Source organism: Arachis hypogaea, chromosome 13 (assembly GCF_003086295.3).
Source record: "Arachis hypogaea cultivar Tifrunner chromosome 13, arahy.Tifrunner.gnm2.J5K5, whole genome shotgun sequence".
In the NCBI taxonomy this organism is placed as follows: Eukaryota; Viridiplantae; Streptophyta; class Magnoliopsida; order Fabales; family Fabaceae; genus Arachis; species Arachis hypogaea.
Window position 1 is genome coordinate 34,293,359 of NC_092048.1, and position 22,079 is coordinate 34,315,437.

At 36.9% G+C, this 22,079-nt stretch overlaps 1 protein-coding gene and 1 long non-coding RNA gene across 3 annotated transcripts; both read right to left on the reverse strand.

The window, feature by feature from the left end:
- Positions 1-13,910: 13,910 nt before the first annotated feature.
- Positions 13,911-15,776, reverse strand: LOC140177922 (uncharacterized). The gene is made up of 2 exons (XR_011869572.1): positions 15,166-15,776; positions 13,911-14,930 (listed from the first exon to the last, which is right to left on the reverse strand). It is a non-coding gene; the product is annotated as an uncharacterized lncRNA (long non-coding RNA).
- A 376-nt stretch (positions 15,777-16,152) lies between these two features.
- On the reverse strand, positions 16,153-19,126 carry LOC112738015 (phosphatidylglycerophosphate phosphatase PTPMT2). Of its 2 annotated transcripts, XR_003169186.3 has the most exons (8): positions 18,797-19,126; positions 18,430-18,694; positions 17,992-18,114; positions 17,660-17,753; positions 17,441-17,523; positions 17,241-17,330; positions 16,552-17,098; positions 16,153-16,477 (listed from the first exon to the last, which is right to left on the reverse strand). XR_003169186.3 is itself a non-coding variant. In XM_025788237.3 (7 exons), the coding sequence occupies exons 2-7, from the start codon at positions 18,622-18,624 to the stop codon at positions 16,838-16,840; spliced, it is 846 nt and encodes a 281-aa protein (XP_025644022.1). In that variant the 5' UTR covers positions 18,625-18,694; positions 18,797-19,126; the 3' UTR covers positions 16,546-16,837. The 2 variants fall into 2 exon arrangements, 1 of the variants encoding a protein (XP_025644022.1); XM_025788237.3 differs by lacking the exon at positions 16,153-16,477 and having other exon boundaries at positions 16,546-17,098.
- Positions 19,127-22,079: the final 2,953 nt, after the last annotated feature.

A 22,079-nucleotide genomic window follows, 5' to 3' on the forward strand; every position in this document is an offset into this window, starting at 1 on the left:
GTATACTTAGTCCATTTTTTTATTTATTAACAATTTGCAAACACTCTTTTTTTTTTTGTTAGGAAATGTATTATTATGGTTTTTTTTGTGTCTGATAAAAGAAAGAACAAAGAGCAATTAAGATGGAGATATCTTCTCCTTCCTAATGATTTGTTCAATAACACTACAGGAAATTAAAAATTCGGTGTAAGGACATGAATGACTAGCCGCTGTCTTAGCTAAACGGTCGGCTACTGAGTTTGCTATGTTGAATTAATTGAATTTGAACCGCCCAATTTCGCTGTAGCACCTCAGAAATCTTCAAAAGAAGGTCTGTGTATTCTCTCCACATCAGGGATGAATCCTTTATAATCAAGAGATAAGCTTCTAGACAATCTGTTTCGCAAATTACCTCCCTGTGACCACTTTCCCAAACCAAAGAAAGACCCCTCCAAATTGCGAATAGCTCACACCAAATAATAGTTCCTATCAGAATGCTTGCCGAACAACCCAATAACCATTTACTCGAACTGTTTCAAATAGCACACCCAAAACCAGCAAGTTGGTCTTGATCCAAAAGACTAGCATCACAATTTAATTTAACATTGATTGGGGGAGGGCATCAAGAATTACACAAAGAGGGATGATGTGTCACTTGATTAGAACGCTTAATTGCAGCATACTCAACTGCATAGTGTTTGATAAGCTTGAGAACTTTCTCCTTGCTCCAAATGTCATTTTGATTAAAAATATCATTGTTTCTGTCCCTCCAAATTCACCAAAGACCTACTGCAAAAATCTCTTCATTGGTCTGAAGTTTTAGGCGAAGCCAACTTTGAAAATCCAAGGAGATATCCCAAGTTTGCATTCCCACCTTCAAGCTCTCCCAAATCGGCCTCACTTTATTACAAAGTCTGAGGCAGTGTTCTACAGATTCTGGTGCTTCATTATATCTGGGGCAAAGATCTGTTGCTGTTAAATGTCTTCGGTAACGGAAGCTAGCAGTAGGAATGGCCCCATGCAGGATGAGCCAAATCAACCCCTTGACCTTCTCAGGTATTCCCAAATGCTAGAGCCACAACAAATTTTTATTTGTATCCCATGCAACCTTCTCTTTTAAGGAGCCATTCATAACCATCCCTTGTTGAGTGAGTCTTTAAGGCATTAGATCTCCAACACCAATTTGGATCACACCCTACCTGCACTATAGGGTTGTAAGTTATAATATCTAGCTTTAGGGCCCCAGGTAACACAGTATAAAGATGATCAAAATTCCAATCTCCACCAAACCACACATCGTCCAAAGAGAGACAAGTGTCTGAAATATGCACAAAAGGGATCTCTGGAGCTAAAGACCCCGATGGTCTCCAAGGATGATACCAGAAGGATTGAGTTAAAGAACCAATGCACCAAACATAGCCATTTTTAAGCCTACTAGCTGTCTTTGTGATGTTGCGCCATATGCTCGAGGATTGCATAGGACATGGAAGATCCAACCCCAAGTTTTCTTGAACATATTTAGCTAGCATAATGCGCACCCATAATTTGTTCCTACCGTGGAAGAGCTGCCAAACTAGTTTACCAAGAAGGGCAGTATTAACACATTGAGTGTCGCAAACACCAAGGCCCCCATATCACAGTACTCCAATTTAACAAATTTAAGCCCTGCTCATCTGTCTTTCCTTTCCACAAAATATTACGCATAACAGAATCAATCTTAGTACACACTTTGTTCGGGAATAGGGAGACCTGCATTTGATATATAGGTAGAGACGTTGCCACAGGTTTTACAAGACATAATCTGCCGGCCATATTAAGTAGCCGACCCTTCTAGCTAGACAATTTGCTTTTAATTTTCTCCACCACCTCCAAACAAGCCGCTCGAGATGCCCGCGGATGGTTGATGTTAATCCCCAAGTACTTGCCCAACTCATTAGCAAATCTGATAGAGACACACTAGTCAGTACATTTCTACAAGTATTAGACACGTTATTTGAACAAACAGCTTTGGACTTATTTATGTTCACCTTCATGCCCAATATCTTACAGAATAAGTTCAGAGAATGCATGGCCTGGTGGGCCTGTGTCTTGCTTGCTTTACAAAAAAGAAGAAGGTCGTCTGCGAATATGAGATGTGAGATTCGTGGACCTCCTCGAGAAGCAGCAACCGGATCCCAAGCCCCCAACTCCACTTGGTTAGATATAAAGCAAGCTAGCATCTCCATATAGAGTACAAACAGATAGGGTGACATGGGTCTCCTTGTCGCAACCCTCTATTGGGTTGGAAACTATCCAACCTATTCCCATTCCACAATATCGAAAGAGATGACGCCTGAATACAATTCATAATGAGACTTCTAGTAGAGGTAGGAAAGCTGAAGCTACTCAAGGTGTAGTTTAAAAACTTCCAATCAATTGACCCGGTCATATGCCTTCTCTAGATCTATCTTAAAAGCGATCATGCCCTTTCTTGATTTCGTTCTCTTTAAGAAATGAAGGACCTCTTGCACCACTATGATGTTGTCAGGAGCTCCTCTACCAGGAATGAAGCCTCCCTGATTTGGACATATAATATCAACCAAGTAGGGTCTCAAACGAGTTACTAGCACTTTAGTTACTATCTTGTAAATGACATTGCAGAGACCGATTGGTTGAAAGTCCTTCGTTCTGCTTAGGGAGTCAACCTTAGGAATGAGCACAATAAAGGATTTCAAGTATAGAAGGATTAAACGTGTCGCCCTGAAACACTCTACGCACCAGACTCCACACATCTTGACCCACTACATCCCAATATTATTTTAAAAAGAATGCTTGGAACCCGTCCGACCCTGGAGCTTTGAAAGGACTCATGATGTCCACTGCAGATTTAACCTCCAACATCGACACCGGCTTAGTAAGGTTCTCACAAGCTTCACTACTGAGAGAAGGTCTTGAAAAATCACCCATATAATTTACCTCCACCGGGTCGGTTGAACAAAAAAGATCTTTATAAAAGTTTAGTGCCTCTTGCTGAAGAAGATCTGGATCAGAAGACCAAGATCCATCGCTTACAAAAAGGCCATAAATCTTGTTTGCTTTCCTTTTAATGATGGTCTGCATGTGAAAAAACTTCGTATTTTTGTCACCATACCTAACCCATTACTCCCTAGATTTCTGGAACCGGAGCATCTCTTCTTGAAGAAGAAACGAATTATAATCATCCCTACACCTCTGTTCCTCTTCTTTGACAACTGCATCATCACAAAATTTTAATATTTTTTGGAAGTCATTAAGCTTTCTTTCTAGAGCTCTTTTCTTGATAAAAATATTCCCAAAGACAAGAGAATTGAAGTTCAGAGAAGCCTCTTGCACCTTTCTAAGCTTGCCATTTATATGGGTAATGTTGTCATTCCAACCTTTATGGACGACACCTTTATAAGATGGATGAGTAGCCCAAGCAGCTTGGAACCTGAACAGTCTACTGCCTTTTTTGACTGGCAGTCTAAGGCATCTGGTGAGTAAAGGGCAGTGATCAGTGTTAAGAGTACTAAGATTAAATAATTAGTTAGTGAAGTCAATAGGGTTGTGATAGTTTCTGAGTTTGTTACTGCAGAGTAGTTTAGTTCCTAACTACCTCTTCTTGGTCTCTTCTTGATAGTCATGCATGACTATATATATGAATAGCCTCTGATGTAACTAAGGGACTAATAATACAATACACTTCACTCATAGTCTTTTACAATCTCTCTATGATTCACAATTGTGATTTCAACATGGTATCTAGAGCCTCAAAACCACTATTCTTTCGCCATTGAATTTTTTTCCCTTTGCTTCATTGATTCTTGTTCTTTAATCATTCATCTCCTTCAACAATGGCACTGCTTCTAAGCAGTTCTTCTACCACAACAAAACCAGGATTGGTTCTTCTTGCTGAAAAACTTGAAGACAACAACTATAATACATGGAAACATCAAGCATGGCTCATGATTCAGACTCTTGAGATGGAGCATCATTTGGATCCCACCCAAACACCAGCAAGATATGTGCAAACAACCCTTCTTGAAGCTTCTTCAAATCAAGATTTCTCTACCACATCAAATACCACTCCGGGTACTACACCTGCTACAACACCATCACCATCACCTGCTCCCACAACAACCACAACACAGGTTCAAGAATGCACAGCATACAAAGAATGGCGTCAGAATGATCTTGCACTCACTACTTGGCTTTTTTCTTCAATATCTAATTCCTTCAAGAATAAAGTTCTATATTGTCACACCTTTGCTGAAACATGGAACACCATCACTAACTTTTTTTCTGTTGCATCAAAGACAAGAATTCAAAGTCTCAAAACACAACTAAAATGTGTCAAGAAAACGACTACCGTTTCTGATTACCTTTGCTGGATTCACAAACTTGTTGCATCTCTTCTTGCGATTGGCCATCAGATTAGTGATGATGATCATATTGATGGGCTTCCAGAGGACTATAGTGGCTATATCACTTCTGTCATGTCTAGACTTGGTACATTCACAGTGGCTAAGGCAGAATCGTTTCTACAAGCATATGATGATATGCTTGATCGTTTCAAACACCCTAGTACTCACATTCCCATTGCGCATTTGTCACAATCCTTCTTTAGCTCCAATAACTGAGGCGGAGCACGGAGAGGTCGTGGTGCAAGATTCCAAAGAGGAGGATGGAATCTATGGAATAATCCTCGCTTTTCTTGCCAAATTTGTGGACGCAATGGTCACGTAGCTTGGAATTGCTACTATCGTTTTGATCAAGGTTATCAACCAAATTCTACATCAAACACACCACAGATACCTTTTTCTAACACCGTTCCACCATCACCATCTCCATCATTCCATCAACCTCGAGCATATCTCACTGCACCCTCTTCAATTGGTGAATCAGCCAGGTACCCAGACTCAGGTGCGAGTCATCATGTTACCCCCGATGCAACCAACTTGTTAACATCTTCTCAAGGTCCTCCTGATCTAGATCAACTCTTTGTGGGTAATAGTGTAGGTATCCCTATCTTAAATTATGGTTCTTCAATATTAATTGATAAATCTAATAACTTTGGCTATCGTTTACAAGATCTCTTGCATGTACCTAATATTACTCAGAATTTAATGAGTGTTTCAAAGTTTGCAGAGGACAATAATGTTTTCTTTGAAATTTGGCCTAAAAAGTGCCTTGTTCGTGATTAGGTTTCTCGCCAACTCCTTCTCCAGAGCTACACTAGAGGAAAAATTTATGTTTTTGATCACCTAATTGTACCTAAAAATGTTTCTTGTTTGAAGAATGGTGCTACATATTTGTGTTGTTCTTTCAATACCTCACCCTGTACTAAGAAATATGCTACTGATCATACTTTTAATTCATGCCTACAAGAAAATGATGTACTCATTAAAAAGATAGAATCTTGTAACAATTTACATTTTGATAATAAATCAAAAGAGTTGCATTTTATTCCATTAAAATTTTCAAATACTGCACCTATTGTTACTACTACTTTTATAAATCCCTGCACGATGTCTCTTAATAGTGTTGCTCTCACTGCTACAAAATTCAATACTATTAATTTATGACATAAATGTTTAAGCCATACTAATGTTCCAAATGTGATACACGTTCTAAAGATTGTGGCGTTACTGTCCCTAAAAATTCAGAAGTGCATAATGTTTGTGAGTTTTGCTCTCTTGCCAAGATGCATGCATTGCCTTTTTTCTAATTCAACCTCTTCTTATAATCTGCCTCTTGAACTAGTATATGTGGATATTTGGGGGCCAGCTCCTATACTCTCTAAATCTGGTTTCAAATATTATATTGCTTTTGTGGATGCCTTTAGTCAATATACCAATATTTTTTTATTGACTAATAAAGCTCAAGCCTTTGCAGCCTTCAAAACTTATATAGCTTTAATGGAGAATCAAACAAATTGTACTCTAAAAGCTCTCCAATCTGATCATGGAATGGAGTTCTTATCAAATACTTTCACTAACTATTTGAAGCAGTATGGTATAAAGCACAGGCTGTCATGTCCCTACACACATCAACAACAAGGATGTGTTGAAAGGAGGCACATGACCATAACTGAAACGGGTTTGTCTTTGTTAGCTACTGCATCTCTCCCAATAAAATTTTGGGAGGATGCTTTTGGCACAGCTGTGTATTTACTTAATAGATTAACCACATTAACCCTTAATTTCATCTATCCCTTTGAAACTCTTTTTAAAAGAAAACCTGATTATACTATATTTAAAGTCTTTGGTTGCCTATACTTTCCATACTTAAAACCATATCATAAGCATAAATTAGAATATAAAATTGAAAAATGCATTTTCTTAGGATATGACAATGCACATCATGGTTATAAGTGCATGACAAAATTTGAAAAATTATTTGTGTCTAGACATGTTATTTTTAATAAAGAAGTCTTTTCTTATTGTGATTTATTTTCAACTGAATTACAATCATCTAATGCAAATAACTTGAATGTAATTTCTCATGAAACTATCATGACTTTGCCTGTGGTTACAGAACAACAAGATCTTCATTATCTAGAACAATTTCATACTAATACTAATATCATGTCTGACTTTGAGATGACAGCACCTTTAAATGCACAAGAAGTCCAATGTAAAACTTCAACTCAGAATCACAAAGACTTATAGCAACATCAAGTTACACCATCAATTTCAAACACTGGAACTGAAATTTCCTTGCCACCAACAAGTCCTACACCAATCAACATTCATCCTATGATAACAAGGTCAAAGGCTGGTATCCATAAGCCAAGAGCCTACACAACCTTAGCATCTTTGGGTTTATATCAGAACACACCAAAAAGTGTGACTTAGGCTCTTAATACTCCTTATTGGAAGTCTACTATGGATGCAGAATACCAAACTCTAATAAATTGTCACACTTGGGACTTGGTGGATGCACCACCCAATGCTACCATAATTGGAAGCAAGTGGGTGTATGCTATAAAACGAAATAGCAAAGAAGAAATTATGAGATATAAGATTAGACTCGTTGGCAAAGGCTATCATCAAAAGGAAGGTGTGGACTATGAACAGATTTTTAGTCCAGTGATCAGACCCTCAACGATTCGAATTGTGTTAACAATTGCTCTCGTCCAAGGTTGGGTGTTGAGACAATTTGATTTCAATAATGCTTTTCTTAATGGAAAGCTTGAAGAGCAAGTCTACATACAACAACCTCAAGGGTATACAACAATAACAAAGCCTTGTCCCACTAAGTGGGGTCGGCTACATGAATCAAACGACGCCATTGTGCTCTGTCATGTATCATGTCTACAGAGAGACCGTTTACATGTAGATCTCGTTTGACCACCTCATGGATGGTCTTCTTAGGTCTTCCTCTGCCTTTCGCCTTTTGTCCATCTTCCATCTCATCCACCCTCCTGACTGGATGTTCTATCGGTCTTCTTCCCACATGTCCAAACCACCTGAGACGCGATTCAACCATCTTTTCCACAATGGGTGCTACTCCAACTCTCTCCCTTATATTTTCATTCCTTATTTTATCCAATCGCGTATGACCACTCATCCATCTCAACATCTTCATCTCTGCCACACTCAACTTATGTTCATGCTCCCCTTTAGCCGCCCAACACTCCGTACCATACAGCATAGCCGGTCTTATAGCGGTGCGATAGAATTTACCTTTAAGTTTTAAAGGCACTTTTTTGTCGCATATAAAACCAGATGCACTCCGCCATTTTGACCAACCTGCTTGGATCCTATGATTTACATCCTGTTCAATCTCTCCATTATCCTGTATGATGCACCCAAGATACTTAAAACTTTTAACTTTTCGCAGGATGTTTTCTCCAATCTTCACCTCTATATTGGAGTTTTCCCTTCTCAGACTGAACTTACATTCCATATATTCCGTCTTGCTACGGCTTATGCGCAGACCATACACTTCTAGAGCTTCTCTCCATAACTCCAACTTCTTATTTAGGTCTTCCCTTGACTCTCCCATAAGGACGATATCATCGGCAAAAAGCATGCACCATGGCACGGGCTCTTGGATGTGCTCTGTGAGTACTTCCAAGACTAATGTGAAAAGGTATGGACTTAAGGATGATCCCTGGTGTAATCCTATACCAATAGGGAATTCCTCTGTCACACCACCTTGAGTCTTCACACTAGTTGTGGCCCCCTCATACATGTCTTTAATTGCCCGAATATATGCGATCCTTACTCTCCTCTTTTCTAAAACCTTCCATAAAACCTCCCTTGGTACCCTATCATACGCTTTTTCCAAATCAATAAACACCATGTGTAGATCCCTTTTATTACTACGATACCTCTCCATCATCCTTCTTAATAGGTATATCGCTTCAGTGGTAGATCTGCCTGGCATAAATCCAAATTGGTTCTCTGTTACTTGTGTCTCTTTTCTCAACCTCCGTTCTATCACCCTTTCCCATAACTTCATAGTATGACTCATAAGCTTAATCCCTCTATAGTTTCCGCAACTTTGTATATCCCCCTTATTCTTGTAGATAGGTACCAAGGTGCTCTTTCTCCACTCATCAGGCATCTTCTTTGACCTTAAAATCTCATTAAAAAGCTTGGTTAACCAGTTGATGCCTTTTCCTCCAAGACCCTTCCAAACCTCAATCGGGATATTATCAGGTCCTACTGCCCTGCCATTTTTCATCTGCTTTAGAGCCTCTTTTACCTCGAAGTCTCGAATCCTTCGATAGTAGTTAAAGTTTTGATCTTCTTCCCTTGTGCATAATCGACCAAGGCTCGGAAGAGTCTTCTGTCCCTATGTTACACTTGCGGTACATAGCCGGTCCCAAGCCCGGATAAAGGAGGAGGGTTGTGTTAGGTCTTCGGCAACCAACATAAAAATATAGCCGAACCCCCATGACATGAAACAACCTCAAGGGTATGAGAGTAAGAATTCAAACAAGGTTTGTAAGCTCAACAGAGCTTTATATGGGTTGAAAAGGCTCATCGGGACTGATTTTTGACACTCAAATCTACTCTTTTAAAATTTGGGTTTATTAATACTAAATCGGATACTTCATTATTTGTAAAAAATATGAAAAATTTTATCACATATCTTTTTGTATATGTTGATGATATTGTTGTGACGGGAACTAGCTTGAATGAAATTGAAGAACTCATTGCAAATTTAAATAAGATATTTCCTCTGAAAGATTTAGGGGAGCTAAATTTTTTTCTTGGTCTTGAAGTGAAATACTTAGATGATGGTTCTATTTTTTATCTCAAAAAAAATATGCTGCAGAATTATTAGAAAAAGTTAGGATGTCTACCTCTAACGCCATGTCTACACTAATGCTTTCATTAGTGAAGCTGCACAAGCATGACTCAGAACCTTGTGAAAATCTTAGATTATACAGATCAATCGTTGGGGCCTACAATATCTAACAACTACTAGACTGGACTTGTCATATGCCGTAAATAAAGCTTCTCAATTCATGTATAATCCTACAGCTGAGCAATGAAAAGTTGTGAAGAGAATTTTGAGATACATCAAAGGTACGACGGGACAAGGTTTGATATTTTCAAAAAGTTCTGACTATAGGATTATTGCATTTGCAGATACGGATTGGGGAGCTGATCTTGATGATCGTAGGAGCGTTGCGAGATATTGCATCTATCTTAGAGCAAATTTAATAGCATGGAAGTCACAAAAATAGAGCAAGATTAGCAGAAGTAGTACCGAAGCTGAGTATAGAGCACTTGCGTCGGCCCAGGCAGAGGTGGTGGCAGCAGTTGCTCCAAAAGTTGAATGTTGCTCAAAAATTACCCCCAACTATCTATTGTGACAACCAAAGTGCTTGTCAACTTGCAAGGTTAGCAGAGGTAGTACCGAAGCTGAGTATAGAGCACTTGCATTGTCCCAGGCAGAGGTGGTGGCAGTGCAACAGCTGCTCCAAGAGTTGAATGTTGCTAAAAAATTACCTCTAACTATCTATTGTAACAACCAAAGTGCTTGTCAACTTGCAGCTAATCCTATATTGCACAGCAGATGCAAACACATGGAGTTGGATCTTCATTTTGTGAGAAAATTTGTGAACCAGAAGAAACTTTTTGTGGTACACATCCCTACCCAAGATCAGGTGGTAGATGTCTTGACAAAACCAGTGTCAATAAGACTTTTTGGTAAGTTTAGAAACAAACTTAGAATGAGTGATTCACCTCACCTAAGTTTGAAGGGGATGTTAAGAGTACTAAGATTAAATAATTAGTTAGTGAAGTCAATAGGGTTGTGATAGTTTCTGAGTTTGTTACTGCAGAGTAGTTTAGTTCCTAACTACCTCTTCTTAGTCTCTTTTTGATAGTCATGCATGACTATATATATGAATAGTCTCTGATGTAACTAAGGGACTAATAATACAATACACTTCACTTATAGTCTTTTACAATCTCTCTATGATTCACAACTGTGATTTTAACAATCAGAATGCAAACAATTGAACACCTATGTGAACGCTTCAGGAAACATAACTCTCCAACTACTATTACTGCAAACTCTGTCCAGCTTCTTAGCCACTTCCTTATTCCCCTGAACCTTTCTCAACCAAGTAAAACTCCTACCCACTGTTGTCAGATCAAACAAATTACACGAATCCAAAATGTGAGAGAAATAACTATTGTGATTAACATTGAAGTGCCCCCTTTCACTTCTTGAGAATGCAAGATTTCATTAAAGTCACCTAGTATCAACCACGGGTCCTGTATAGAAGTTTCAAGTGCCAACATATGTTCCCACAAATCTTCACAAATCGCCGGTTGGGAGCTACCGTAAATTGCACTACACACCCACTTTTTTCCACTCCTTTCAATAGCAACAGATAAACATTGTTCCATGGTAGCTATCACACTACACTTAGCTTTATCATCAGAGGATAAAAATTATATACCCCCTCTGTGCCCACTAGCTTCCACAATCCCACAGGAGTAAAACCCAAACGTTCTCAAAATATTCTCATAGAGCTAAAAGTAACATGTGTTTCAACAAGAATAACAAAAGCTGGATTAAATTTTCTTACCAGTTCTTTGCAGTGTACTCGAGCCATCCTGTTAGAGTCTCCTTTCACGTTCCAACTGATCAAGTTCATAGAATCACTATCCATAAAAAACCAGACTTGATGGTGGAACGCCACCCCTAACGTCTCACATTGAGGGTCTTCTGTCTCCCATCTTGGTACCTCCCTCCAAGATATCACCGCCCTCCAACTTTTCGTTGCCATGCTTGACCCCTCCAACCTGTTCAGTCAGTGAGTTCTGAAGTGAAGGTGGTCTTCTCCTCTTGTGATTAATTTTAACTAGCAGAGTAGAAGCATTAGATGCAGCTTTCCTTACTCCCGTAGCACCGCCAGAGAAAGAAATAGTCCCTGTAAAAGATTCTTTGGGCTTTGGAGCATTTTTCTTGACTTCACACTCACCCAAAAATGACCCTTTATCAGCCCACAAGTGTTTTTTTTTTTTTTTTTACCAAAAACTGGCCTTTTGAGATTAAAATCCACTTTTGCGCCTTTATTGGCTTTGCCCTTTTTTACTTTAGTCCTACCCCCATCATTAGATGCATGATTTCCTTGCGAAGATGCATGCAATGTCCCACCCACAAAATTCTCACTTGCCATATTTAGCGAATCTTTAGTTTCACTATTTTGAAATTTGAATCCCTGATTTTTCGCCTTCTCCGATGGCCTATCCGCGGTGCTTATCGGCTGCTCTCCAGCTTCTGCTCTTTTGTCTTCTTCTTGTGGTTCACTCAAATTTTCTGGTGTTGCACGAACCACCTTCTCTTCTATCTTACCACAATCTCGAGTCACATGCCCAAAGCAATTGCATCTATCACAAATGAGATGCAAATTCTCATATTCAATGTTGTACTCAAAACCATTTACCATGATTTTTCGTCTCACCGGCTGTCCCAGATCAATTTGAATGCACGCACGTGCATATTTTCCGCGCTCAACCGATTTGGTGGCTAAGTCAACCTTAATCGGCTTCTCCAATGTTCTAGCTATATTCAAGATAGCCTTCTCATTATAGTACCATATGTTAAGGCCTGTGATTCTTATCCAGACTAAAGTAGAACCAAAAGTGTCCTCACACGGGCGAAACGACGAACATCACGGCTTAACTGCCACATAATTACCAGCGATCATCCATGGCCCTCCAAGTAACACGCATTCTCTATCCTCCCGCAAATCAAACTTGATGAGAAAATATCCAAAACCAACGTCTAACACCTTGTATCCTCCTTTGGTTTTCCAAACTCCTCTTATCTTTTGTATAATGGCAAAATAGCTAAAGGTTTTGTCGAGGACTTTAACGATAATGGCATCCTTGTATGGAGCAGATAGGATCATTCTGGCTTCCTCTGTAAAGACCACATAAAGTATCTCTCCATCAATAATGGTTGTCATTTTGTCCTCATCAAGAGAGTCCACCTGTGAGAAAACCTAGCCGAAGATTCTCCTACTACTTTGTCCCGAAAAGAAATCTCCAAAGGTTCTTTACCCTTTACCTTCTTCTCCCCATCTCCCATACCATGAGTTGCTGCTTGCCCTTCAGACTCCATGGCGCCCCCCGATACCTTGTTTTGGTCCAAACCAGAACCTCCACTAGCCTCCATAACACTTTTGCCCTTCGAAACTTCATCTATAAAACCTGGATCAAGATCCCCATTGACTTTGCCACCAACAAGAACGGTTCCTTCTAAAATCCTCCCATCATCTCCACCGCCCCGCTTTCACCCGCTCTCTCCACTCATTTTTAGCTGGTCAATGTCTTAAGCGTATTATTATGGTTATAGGAGTAACAACGCTGTTTTTATTTTAGTGGGAGGTTATTGAATTTTTCAAAATAAATTTTATGATTATTTTATCCTTATAATTTGCTTTATAAAATAGTTTATTAGAAAGTAAATATAGTCCAAAAAAATTAGAAATTAAAGTCATGGTCAACTCTTTGTATTGTTTTTATAGATTTCACCTTTTTGTTATATGGTACAAAGATTATATATAATATAATAAATAGTACATGTTGTCATATATAAGAATATGGGACTTAATATTAGCCTTTCATGGAGTTTCTCTACCTTAATAAAAGAACTAATATCAATCAGACTATGTTTATTTTTGTACTTAATAAAAAAAATTAATATCATTTAACTTTAATTTTTAACTTTCAAGATACACATGAAAAGATGTAATCTTTTATGCATTAGATAATTTAAAAGATACTTATTATATAGGAAGTTAAAAATATTCTAAACTTAAAAAATTATTTAATAACAAAATTAAGTTTGTTCAAAATCGTAGAGAGAGTTAGAGAGAGAAAGAGAAAGTTGAAATTTTTTAAATAATTACAAAGAATCACCACCATCAAAACTATTAAATTTGAGTATATTAAGTGAGGTTTAAGAAGCAAATCAGAACGATAAATCTAAAAATTTTATGTCTCTCTTTACATAGTGTTTCACTTTAAGTAACTATTTTTTATGGATAGTATTCAAATAACGAATAAAATAATAAGACGTATTAGATTATGAAAATTAATCTCATCCTTATAATACGATGGCATTATTTCAAAACATCTAAAATGAAATAATAAAATATAGTTTAATTGATGTGCACAATAAAATAAATATAAAACTTATAAAAATAGCAGTCAATTGTGGATAGCAATAGTTGCCTTCTGTCCTAAGGTACTATATTAAACTGCGACTTAAATTTATAATTATTAGTTAAAAAATTTACAATTATGTACTATTTTTTATTATTTTGGTTGAAAATAATATATTTTGATAATGTTTTTTAGGATTAGCGACATCAAATTTTGATAATTTCGAAAAATTTTAAATGATTTATGCCTTAATTCTTTTAGCAAAACTTCAACAACTCATAAAAGTTTACACAATAGATAGTTATAAATCAAAGTGATAGACAAGAGTACAAGTTGCGATGATGATACTTGGTAATAGATGGTTATAAATCAAAGTGATAGACAAGAGTAAAAGTTGCGATGATGATACTTGGTAATAATTAATAACGATCGGATGAAGAGAGTGTAGAAGGAGAAGAAAAAAATGAGAAAAGAGAATAAGGTAATATAATAGTAGCGATGAGACAATGATAGGTATGTGTATAAAGAATAATATATAGTAAGAAAAAAAATAGTGTTTGATATAGTGAGGCAATATAATACAAATATAAATTAATAATTTTAAAAAATAATAAAATTAAAGATAATTTTAAAAATTAAATAATAAAATTAAAAAAATATTTTTATCAATTAGAATTATACATAAAACTAAATTCTTTGAATATAAAAATTACCTTTGATTTAAATTAATTACTATTAAAAATAAATAAATAAACCTAAAAACATTTATAAATATTTAATTTACAAATAATATTTCTAAATCTTTATTTTGATTTTTTTTACGTATAATAACAACATAGTGATATCTTATTTAATTTAAATTTATAAATCTTATACATTCTAAAAGTTAAATAATTTAAAAAAAATATTTTTGTTTTTAAATTTTTTATTCTTAATATTTAAATTATTTTATTAAAATTATAATTTTAAAAATAAAAATATAAAAATTAATCTTTTAAAAATAATAGAAAAATGGCTGAACAGACCTATTGAGCCGCTAGTATATATTAAGTATAAACCAATAAATTATGACATGATTAAATTGATTATGGAGAGTGGCATACTTGAAAGCCAATATGCGACTCTATCGTCCACCCATTCTCTGTGGCAACATCTGCTAGTCTTTTCTAAGTTAGTTTCCTCTTCTCTTCAATATCTTATCTTTGGCTTTGGTTTCTTTCTCTGCATGTTGTCTCTGGCACTGTTCGAATAACTCAACATCCCTTTCCAAGAACATCTTGTGAACATTCATAGTAATCCCGAGAACTATGCAATGAAAAACATAACATAAAACATAAGCCTATGTAACATGGAATTAAATTAATTATATCAAAATTAATTGTCGCAAAAGAAACCCGAAAAATTCTTAACAAAAGGTTGCGGATGTGATAAATAAATTTACAAATCAAAGCAACTACCGTTTACAAATATTTCAATACATCGTACTTTTGTGGCATAAACGCAAAAGTCCAAATAGCAGTACACAGAGATAACAATTTACCTTGCCATCAATCCCGGCTTCTCTCTGTGCATGAAGAAAGTCCATGAGGTGGCTTGTCTTGTCCGACTCAAGCACATATTCTACTCTGAGTAATTAAATCCATACTTAAACCAACTCCTCCAATCCACAGAAACATGGCTTGAAAGGAAATCCATTACAAGTCTCTACGTTTAGGAAAAATAAGTAAGAATTTCTCATATATATATATATATATTGATCACTTTTATGTACTATTTCTTCAAAAATAGAGATGTTTTATTTTTTGAAATTCAGCCAAAGAGCATATATTATTTAAAACTCTTTTTTTTTATTATTATTAGTGTTGTTAAATTATTCAGAAGTTTAATAATAGATAGACTATTAGATCAAAGTTATCATTGTTGTTATTAGCAAGCATAATCAACCATGTTTATCAAGCACAGCCCTATTAGCCCCAGGAGATGTCAGCTTTGGCTTCGTTCGGCATTTAAAAAATGCATGATGAACAACTCAGCAACAAAAGAAAACAAACCCATGAGAAAGGATAAAAATAGAGAAATCAGAATTCAGAATAATCAGAAAACCGAGAGCAATATTCAAGCAATGCAGAGTGGTAAGAAACATAAATGCAAAATCAAGGGGCTCCATCACCAATGCTATGTATACATTTTCCTCCTTCAATGCTTGTTTGTTGATTAAGCAATTGTTTTCACCATTGCCACCCTGTTTGGCTTCCCATACAGAAAACGAACAAAACCTTTTTTTTTTTACTCTGGAACGCTACTAGTTTGCATCAACAACATAACTATCGACGCCAAATAGGTTATTACTTATTAGATTACTCAGTTGTCACCGGTCACCGATACCTGGTACTAGATATCTATTGCTAAAGCACACTTCTCCAAGTGTAAATCCCTAGTGTATTCTAACGTTTTCATACAACCTTTTTTTTTTCTTCTGTAGTCTTGACTCGGTTATACTTTGCTCCACTCATATGTCATCTGTGAATTTTTATTGTAACTTCTCACTCTAAAATCCACAATTTTATTTTTATTTCTTTTGACTAAATTAAGTGTCTGTAAACACTTCATTATTTGATGCATCGCACACTTTTCACAATGTATCAATGTGATGTATATATAGTTAAGATACTTTTACGACCAATGTATTGTATATCAATACTACCGCCCAAGTTTTTCACCAGAATTGGAGCAACACTAACTGACTAACACTCTAAGGCTGCATCCACACGTCAAGACATATTACGCTGTTCCTTCCTAGAATCATATTGCAACAGAAACTGGAGCAGTAGGCAGAGCCACAGAGGTCAGATCTGCAAAACGAGCTGTGCTTCAGGCAGGCAATGCAAGTAAGCAAGTGCAAAGGAACAGGAAAGAGACCTTGTACCAGTAAACAGAAGCAACCGTTCGGCCACCAACTGAGTAATTGTATTTATTTCACATCAATAATGATTTAACTTGCATATGGAGTAATCACCCATGACCATGAGGTATCTACAAGAGAACTACAACCTATAACACGACAATGGAGGAATCTTCCCTCCCTATCTTTCATACTATGCATACTCTCATTTAACACAATTGCACCGACTCTGTGGGAAAGTATCCAACTTCACTTATTTCCACAACCTTCTTCTGTACATATCCGTGTCAAGCTGGCCTGGCTTGCTGGCTTAACAAGCACGTGACTCAGAAACCGGCAACCACCTTGTCATGGGTACACTATTTCCGGATGTCTTTAAGGATGCAAACAGACAAGATAGTCTTGATATCATGGGATTAGTCTTTGGCACTTTAGGAGCAATGGCCAGCTCCATACCAGCATTACCAGAGCTCTGGTAGCCTTCAAGATCAGCTTTGGTTATAAGAACTGCATCCCATGAGGGTGAGCGTGCAAAAGAACAAGGTCTGCGTTTGCTATAGTTTTGAACAGCCTGCTCACGATAATGCAGAGATTATTAAAAGTTGAATGCCGTGAAGAGGTACCATAATCAAAAGAAAGCATTACAATCATCATACCACTAGCCTTCATAAGGTTAGGGGGCAGAATGACCAACCAAACTGCAACATTCATACCTTCCATTGCGATGGAGCTAGCATCACTCTGGGTCTTTGAGACCGCACATATTCCAGGGCAGCAGCAGCTGTCATGTGCTTGTATTCAATCTGCAAAACATAGGTTCATTACATGGTTCATTACATGGCAACCAATTAGCATTCAAAGCTTCAGCACATGCCACCTCACATCACAAGTATAAGATAGTTCATAAAATCACCAGATAGCAAAGCACAATTGTTGTACTCCTTCCCCGCCCAGCTTTACAGTGAACATAAGTAGTTTTACCACAAGTTGAATTCTCTGTAACAAAATACAAAAGGTGAGGCAAAGTTACCTACATTGCATCCACAAAAGCACACACATACATTGGTAGATGCATTAGACTTCCAGCCCCTGCTCTTCCAAAATTAAATTTCAAAGACAAAAGAAAACCCACGATGAATGAACTGCACAGCCCGGCTGATATCAGCAAAGGAGGGGGCAAAGAGATAATCCCTTGTGGGAATTACCAAGTGATCAATTCCATGAGCCTGAAACAAATAAACCCAGAATATTAGAAATAGTTCTAGCCTAAAACGACTCTATTGCAAGGCATCGTGACAATACTTATGAGCTTATTTGTGAAAATTCAATAACTCATTATTCCTAAGTATCAACGAAACATGACACACCCGCACAAATAATACTTAACTGAAAATCCTAGATTTCAAGGCTTACACAAAACGCAAATTCAAAATTTTCCAATTTGGAAAAGGGGAAAACACTTACATGATACAATGATGAAGGCACCAAAGTTTCATACGGTTCATTAAGAGTTATTACACCACCAACGCCAAGCTTCTTCAAGTGAGGAACATCTTTGGGGAATGGGACTGCGCCCAGCAACAAAAACTGTAAATAACAACACACTTTAGTTAAACCACTACTACAAAACACATCACAAATTAAACGGCATGGCACCTCGCAATTACTTCATTTTCAACGATCACTCATTCGCTCTAAACACAAAACGATCATCATGTGTTGCTATTAAGTTGATTCTGTGGTGGGTCCCACCCACATTAAGCCTCATGTTTCTAATTCAAGGGTGAAAATCTACCCGCATATCAGAGAGTTCACTCCAATTCAGAGCAAAACGCAGAAATAAGAGAGTAAAAGCAGCAAGAATGAACGCAGACACAGGAGAAAGAGAGTAAAAAAGAAAACCTCATCAACTTGATCCCACCACCTGAATTCAGCTTCAATCTTGTTACGAAGCACATTATACAAGAGTGTCGGGTAAAACAGGATCCGAGCAACTGCTCCAACCAACGCTCTCTTTGAATCAACCCTCACAATCTGCATCTCCCCCTTCTCTTCATCCCTACTACTCCCCGTATCGTCTAACTCCTCGATCTTCATGCCACACAGCAAATTAAACCCCGAAACCAAACAAACAAAGAAACCCTAGAACCACAACCGCGATCAAATTCTGAAACAAAACCTCAATTTCAGGAATTGTGATAAGAAACATTAATTATTATCAGGTAACCAAGGAAAACTGTAAAAGGAAAAAGGATCAATCTTATTTTACCACCGAGATAGGGGAACAAGGAAGGCGAGAAAAATCACAGATCGATGAAACCTAAGCAGCAAGAAATGTAATCGACCGATGAGGTAGAAGCGAAAGTGGGAGAGTGTGGGATTGAGAGCGTTGAGATGTTAAGGAAAAGGAGAGGGCACCTGTCAAGAATGCCCTCGGAATTTAATTTTATTACCGAAAAGCGAAAAGACCTACTCTTGCTTCAAAAGAGGGTAATGGTAGAATAAAATAACGTCAAATGTAATGAAAATCATAAATAAAAATAGGGCGCCACTTAGATAAATATACAAGAAACATCTTTTTTTAAAGACACATTATTTCTACCAATTAATACTGGACAGTTAGCATTGATCAAACCAAAATACGGTTCATCTTTAATAGTTTTTTTTTTTCTTTTTTATTTGTGGTCATAAACGGTTCATGCATTTTGGGTTTTTTTTTCTTCTTGCCGGTCCTCCCCTCTTAGCGCCGCGGTCTCTCACTCTCACGGCCTCATCGCATATTTGCCGTCTCCGCCTGAGGGCTGAGGCAGAATCGTCACCTTCCCTCATCGCAGCATGAACGTCGCCGCCTCCAACCCCGTCTTCCTCGCCATTGCAGCCGCATTTTCGCCGGTCTTTGTCGCAGCTCGTCCGTCAGCCTCTTTGCCGTTCGCCGCTCTTCCTTCCGATAAGTCTTCTGTAATTTTATCTAGTGTGTGTCTTCTGACCTTGATGGAGTGTGGTAATTGAAGACAAAGGCCAGGTATGCTGATGAAGAAGATTGGAACCATTATTATAGCAAGAATGTTATTGAGGGTGCTGATTAGTTTTAATGATTAATGATGATAATGATGAGATGATTGTGGGCTGTTGCTGAAGCTCTATTACTTGTGTTGTTTTCAAACAGTTAAGAATGATTAAACAAAATGGCTCAGTAGGTGTGCCTCGTGTGCCATTGTTGAATTTGAAGTACAAAATTAGTAAATTTCTGTGTAAAGTGTAAACAACTAATCTTGTGCCATTGTTAGAATGTGAATTTATCATTCTCATGCATATTTGTATCTTGAAGTTTCGTATACGCAATGTAAATATTAAAGAAGAACTTGCAGCAATTCATATGATTTGGTGTTGTCTTTGACTCATTTTATTTTGATTATGTTATATTTTCTTTTTTAGTTGGTTCTTTTAAAAAAGACTAGTACTAATGTTGTTGTTATAATTAATAAAGAGAAGAGAACATATTTATCCTAATTCTTAATACAATTTATTCTGAGTTTCTATTTGATGATGAGCATTGTTGGAACCTTAGAACAAAAAAGAGTTTTTAATTTTTTATAGTTCTTCACTTCTTTCCCAGCTAAATGACAAGCTAACACCATGAATGAGAATCATGTATCATTTTGAATTGAACTAATAATGTTACATGCTTCATATGATTCTGTTTTTATATTTCGCAAATGAATCAATCTATATACTAGAGTTTTGATTAAAACTAATGAAAATTGACAGAAAAAGTTCAAATGTATTTGACAAAGATCATACTTTGATTACATGTATGAATTTAATATTTGCTATAAGAGGATAAGCTTCCTCAAGATAATACATTACAAATAATTTCTACTACAACAATGAATATTGCCTATAATGGTTGATATTAAATATTTGGCCAGTATTTTGCCAATTTTTTCAATCTTTTAATTTGTTATTAATTCATTAAAATACATAGAATGGTGGAATCACGATGGATCTAAATGCCAGATTGCCAGTTAATCTCTAATTGAGAGCAGTCAAGTGAGCTTTTCACTCTATTCAAAGCTGCTTGCCTGTGTTGCAGTAATGGACGTGAGGGATCTTCAATCTCTTTGGAGCTGCTGCCACCTTCACTTTTGTAGGGAGATTTCGTTGACAAATCTTTTCATTTGATTCAAAGGCACAAGCTATGATGATGAAGGAACACAGTACAAAATACATTAACTGCAAAATCATGCTGTAAAAGTATAAAGGAGCTAGGTGATTATTTGAGCAAAGACAGCAACAAATTCAAGGTTTAGTCATGATAATCAATAACAAATTCAACTCAGATGATTTTTAGCAACAAAAAAAATTAACTCAGTGATTATTCAGCAAGACAACTACAAATTCAAGGTTCAGTCACTAACAAATTCAACTCAGTGATGACTTTCAGCAACAAAAAGATTTACTTAAGTAATTATTTGAGTAAAACAACAACAAATTCAAGGTTTAGTGACGATAATCAATAACAAATTCAATCAATTCAGGCATCGAGACAAACCCCTTATATTGTATTTGTTGAATGCACTTCTATGTTTTGTTGCCTTTGTACTGTCCCTTAGTGTATTCAGGATACAGAACACATTATTTAAGATAAAGGCAATTGATTTCTTAAAAATGTTGACATAATGTTAAAATTAATTGTGTATTAAAATAATAAACTATTAAAAATAAAAATCCATTAGAGCTTAATGGACAGAGCTTCATGTCAACAACCAAAGAACATGCCTGGATAAAGTTCCAAAAGACAATTATCCTGCCTCGTCTCCCTTTAGATAGACTCCAAACAGTATGTTAGCTAATCACCAAAATATCTCACAATACATAGTATGCTCACACAATGCTGATTCTACCATTGTAATTCTTTATATAAGAATATACAGGAGTAACAAATTAATATTAAATTTTATGTTTACAGCAACAACTTTTACAAGCACTGTTTAGCATCCCCAAGACATATCTATCTAAATAAACCATTAATCCAACTTCTAAACTGAAGTATACATATGGTCACAACTAATTAGGTTCAATCCAAACGCAATGTAAATAGAAAATTCTAGCTCAATAACAAATTCATGTCAGTGATGATTTTCAGCAACAAAAAATCTAGTTCAGTGATATTCTCAGCAACAAAATCAAAGTGCATTGATAAATTATAGCAACAAAATTGAAAAAGAAAGAACAGGAGAATTTGTTGGAACTCACCAAATCGGAGACCAGCTTCCGGGAAGGAAGCTGACGGCGGGGAGGAAGCTGACAGTGAAGAGGAAGTTGATGGCGAGAGTGGAAGCAAGAAGACAACAACGACGATCAGCCCTGGAACCTGTTGTTTCTGCCGCCGCCGGCGACAAGCGCAACAAAGGCAACAAAGGCGCGGGATTGAGTGTGAGACGGTGACGAGACAGGGAGCGACGACGATGATCAGTCCCGGGACCTGCTGCGACAAGAAAGGCGCGCGAGGGCAACTGAGTGCGAGACGGTGATGACTGACGACGAGCTTG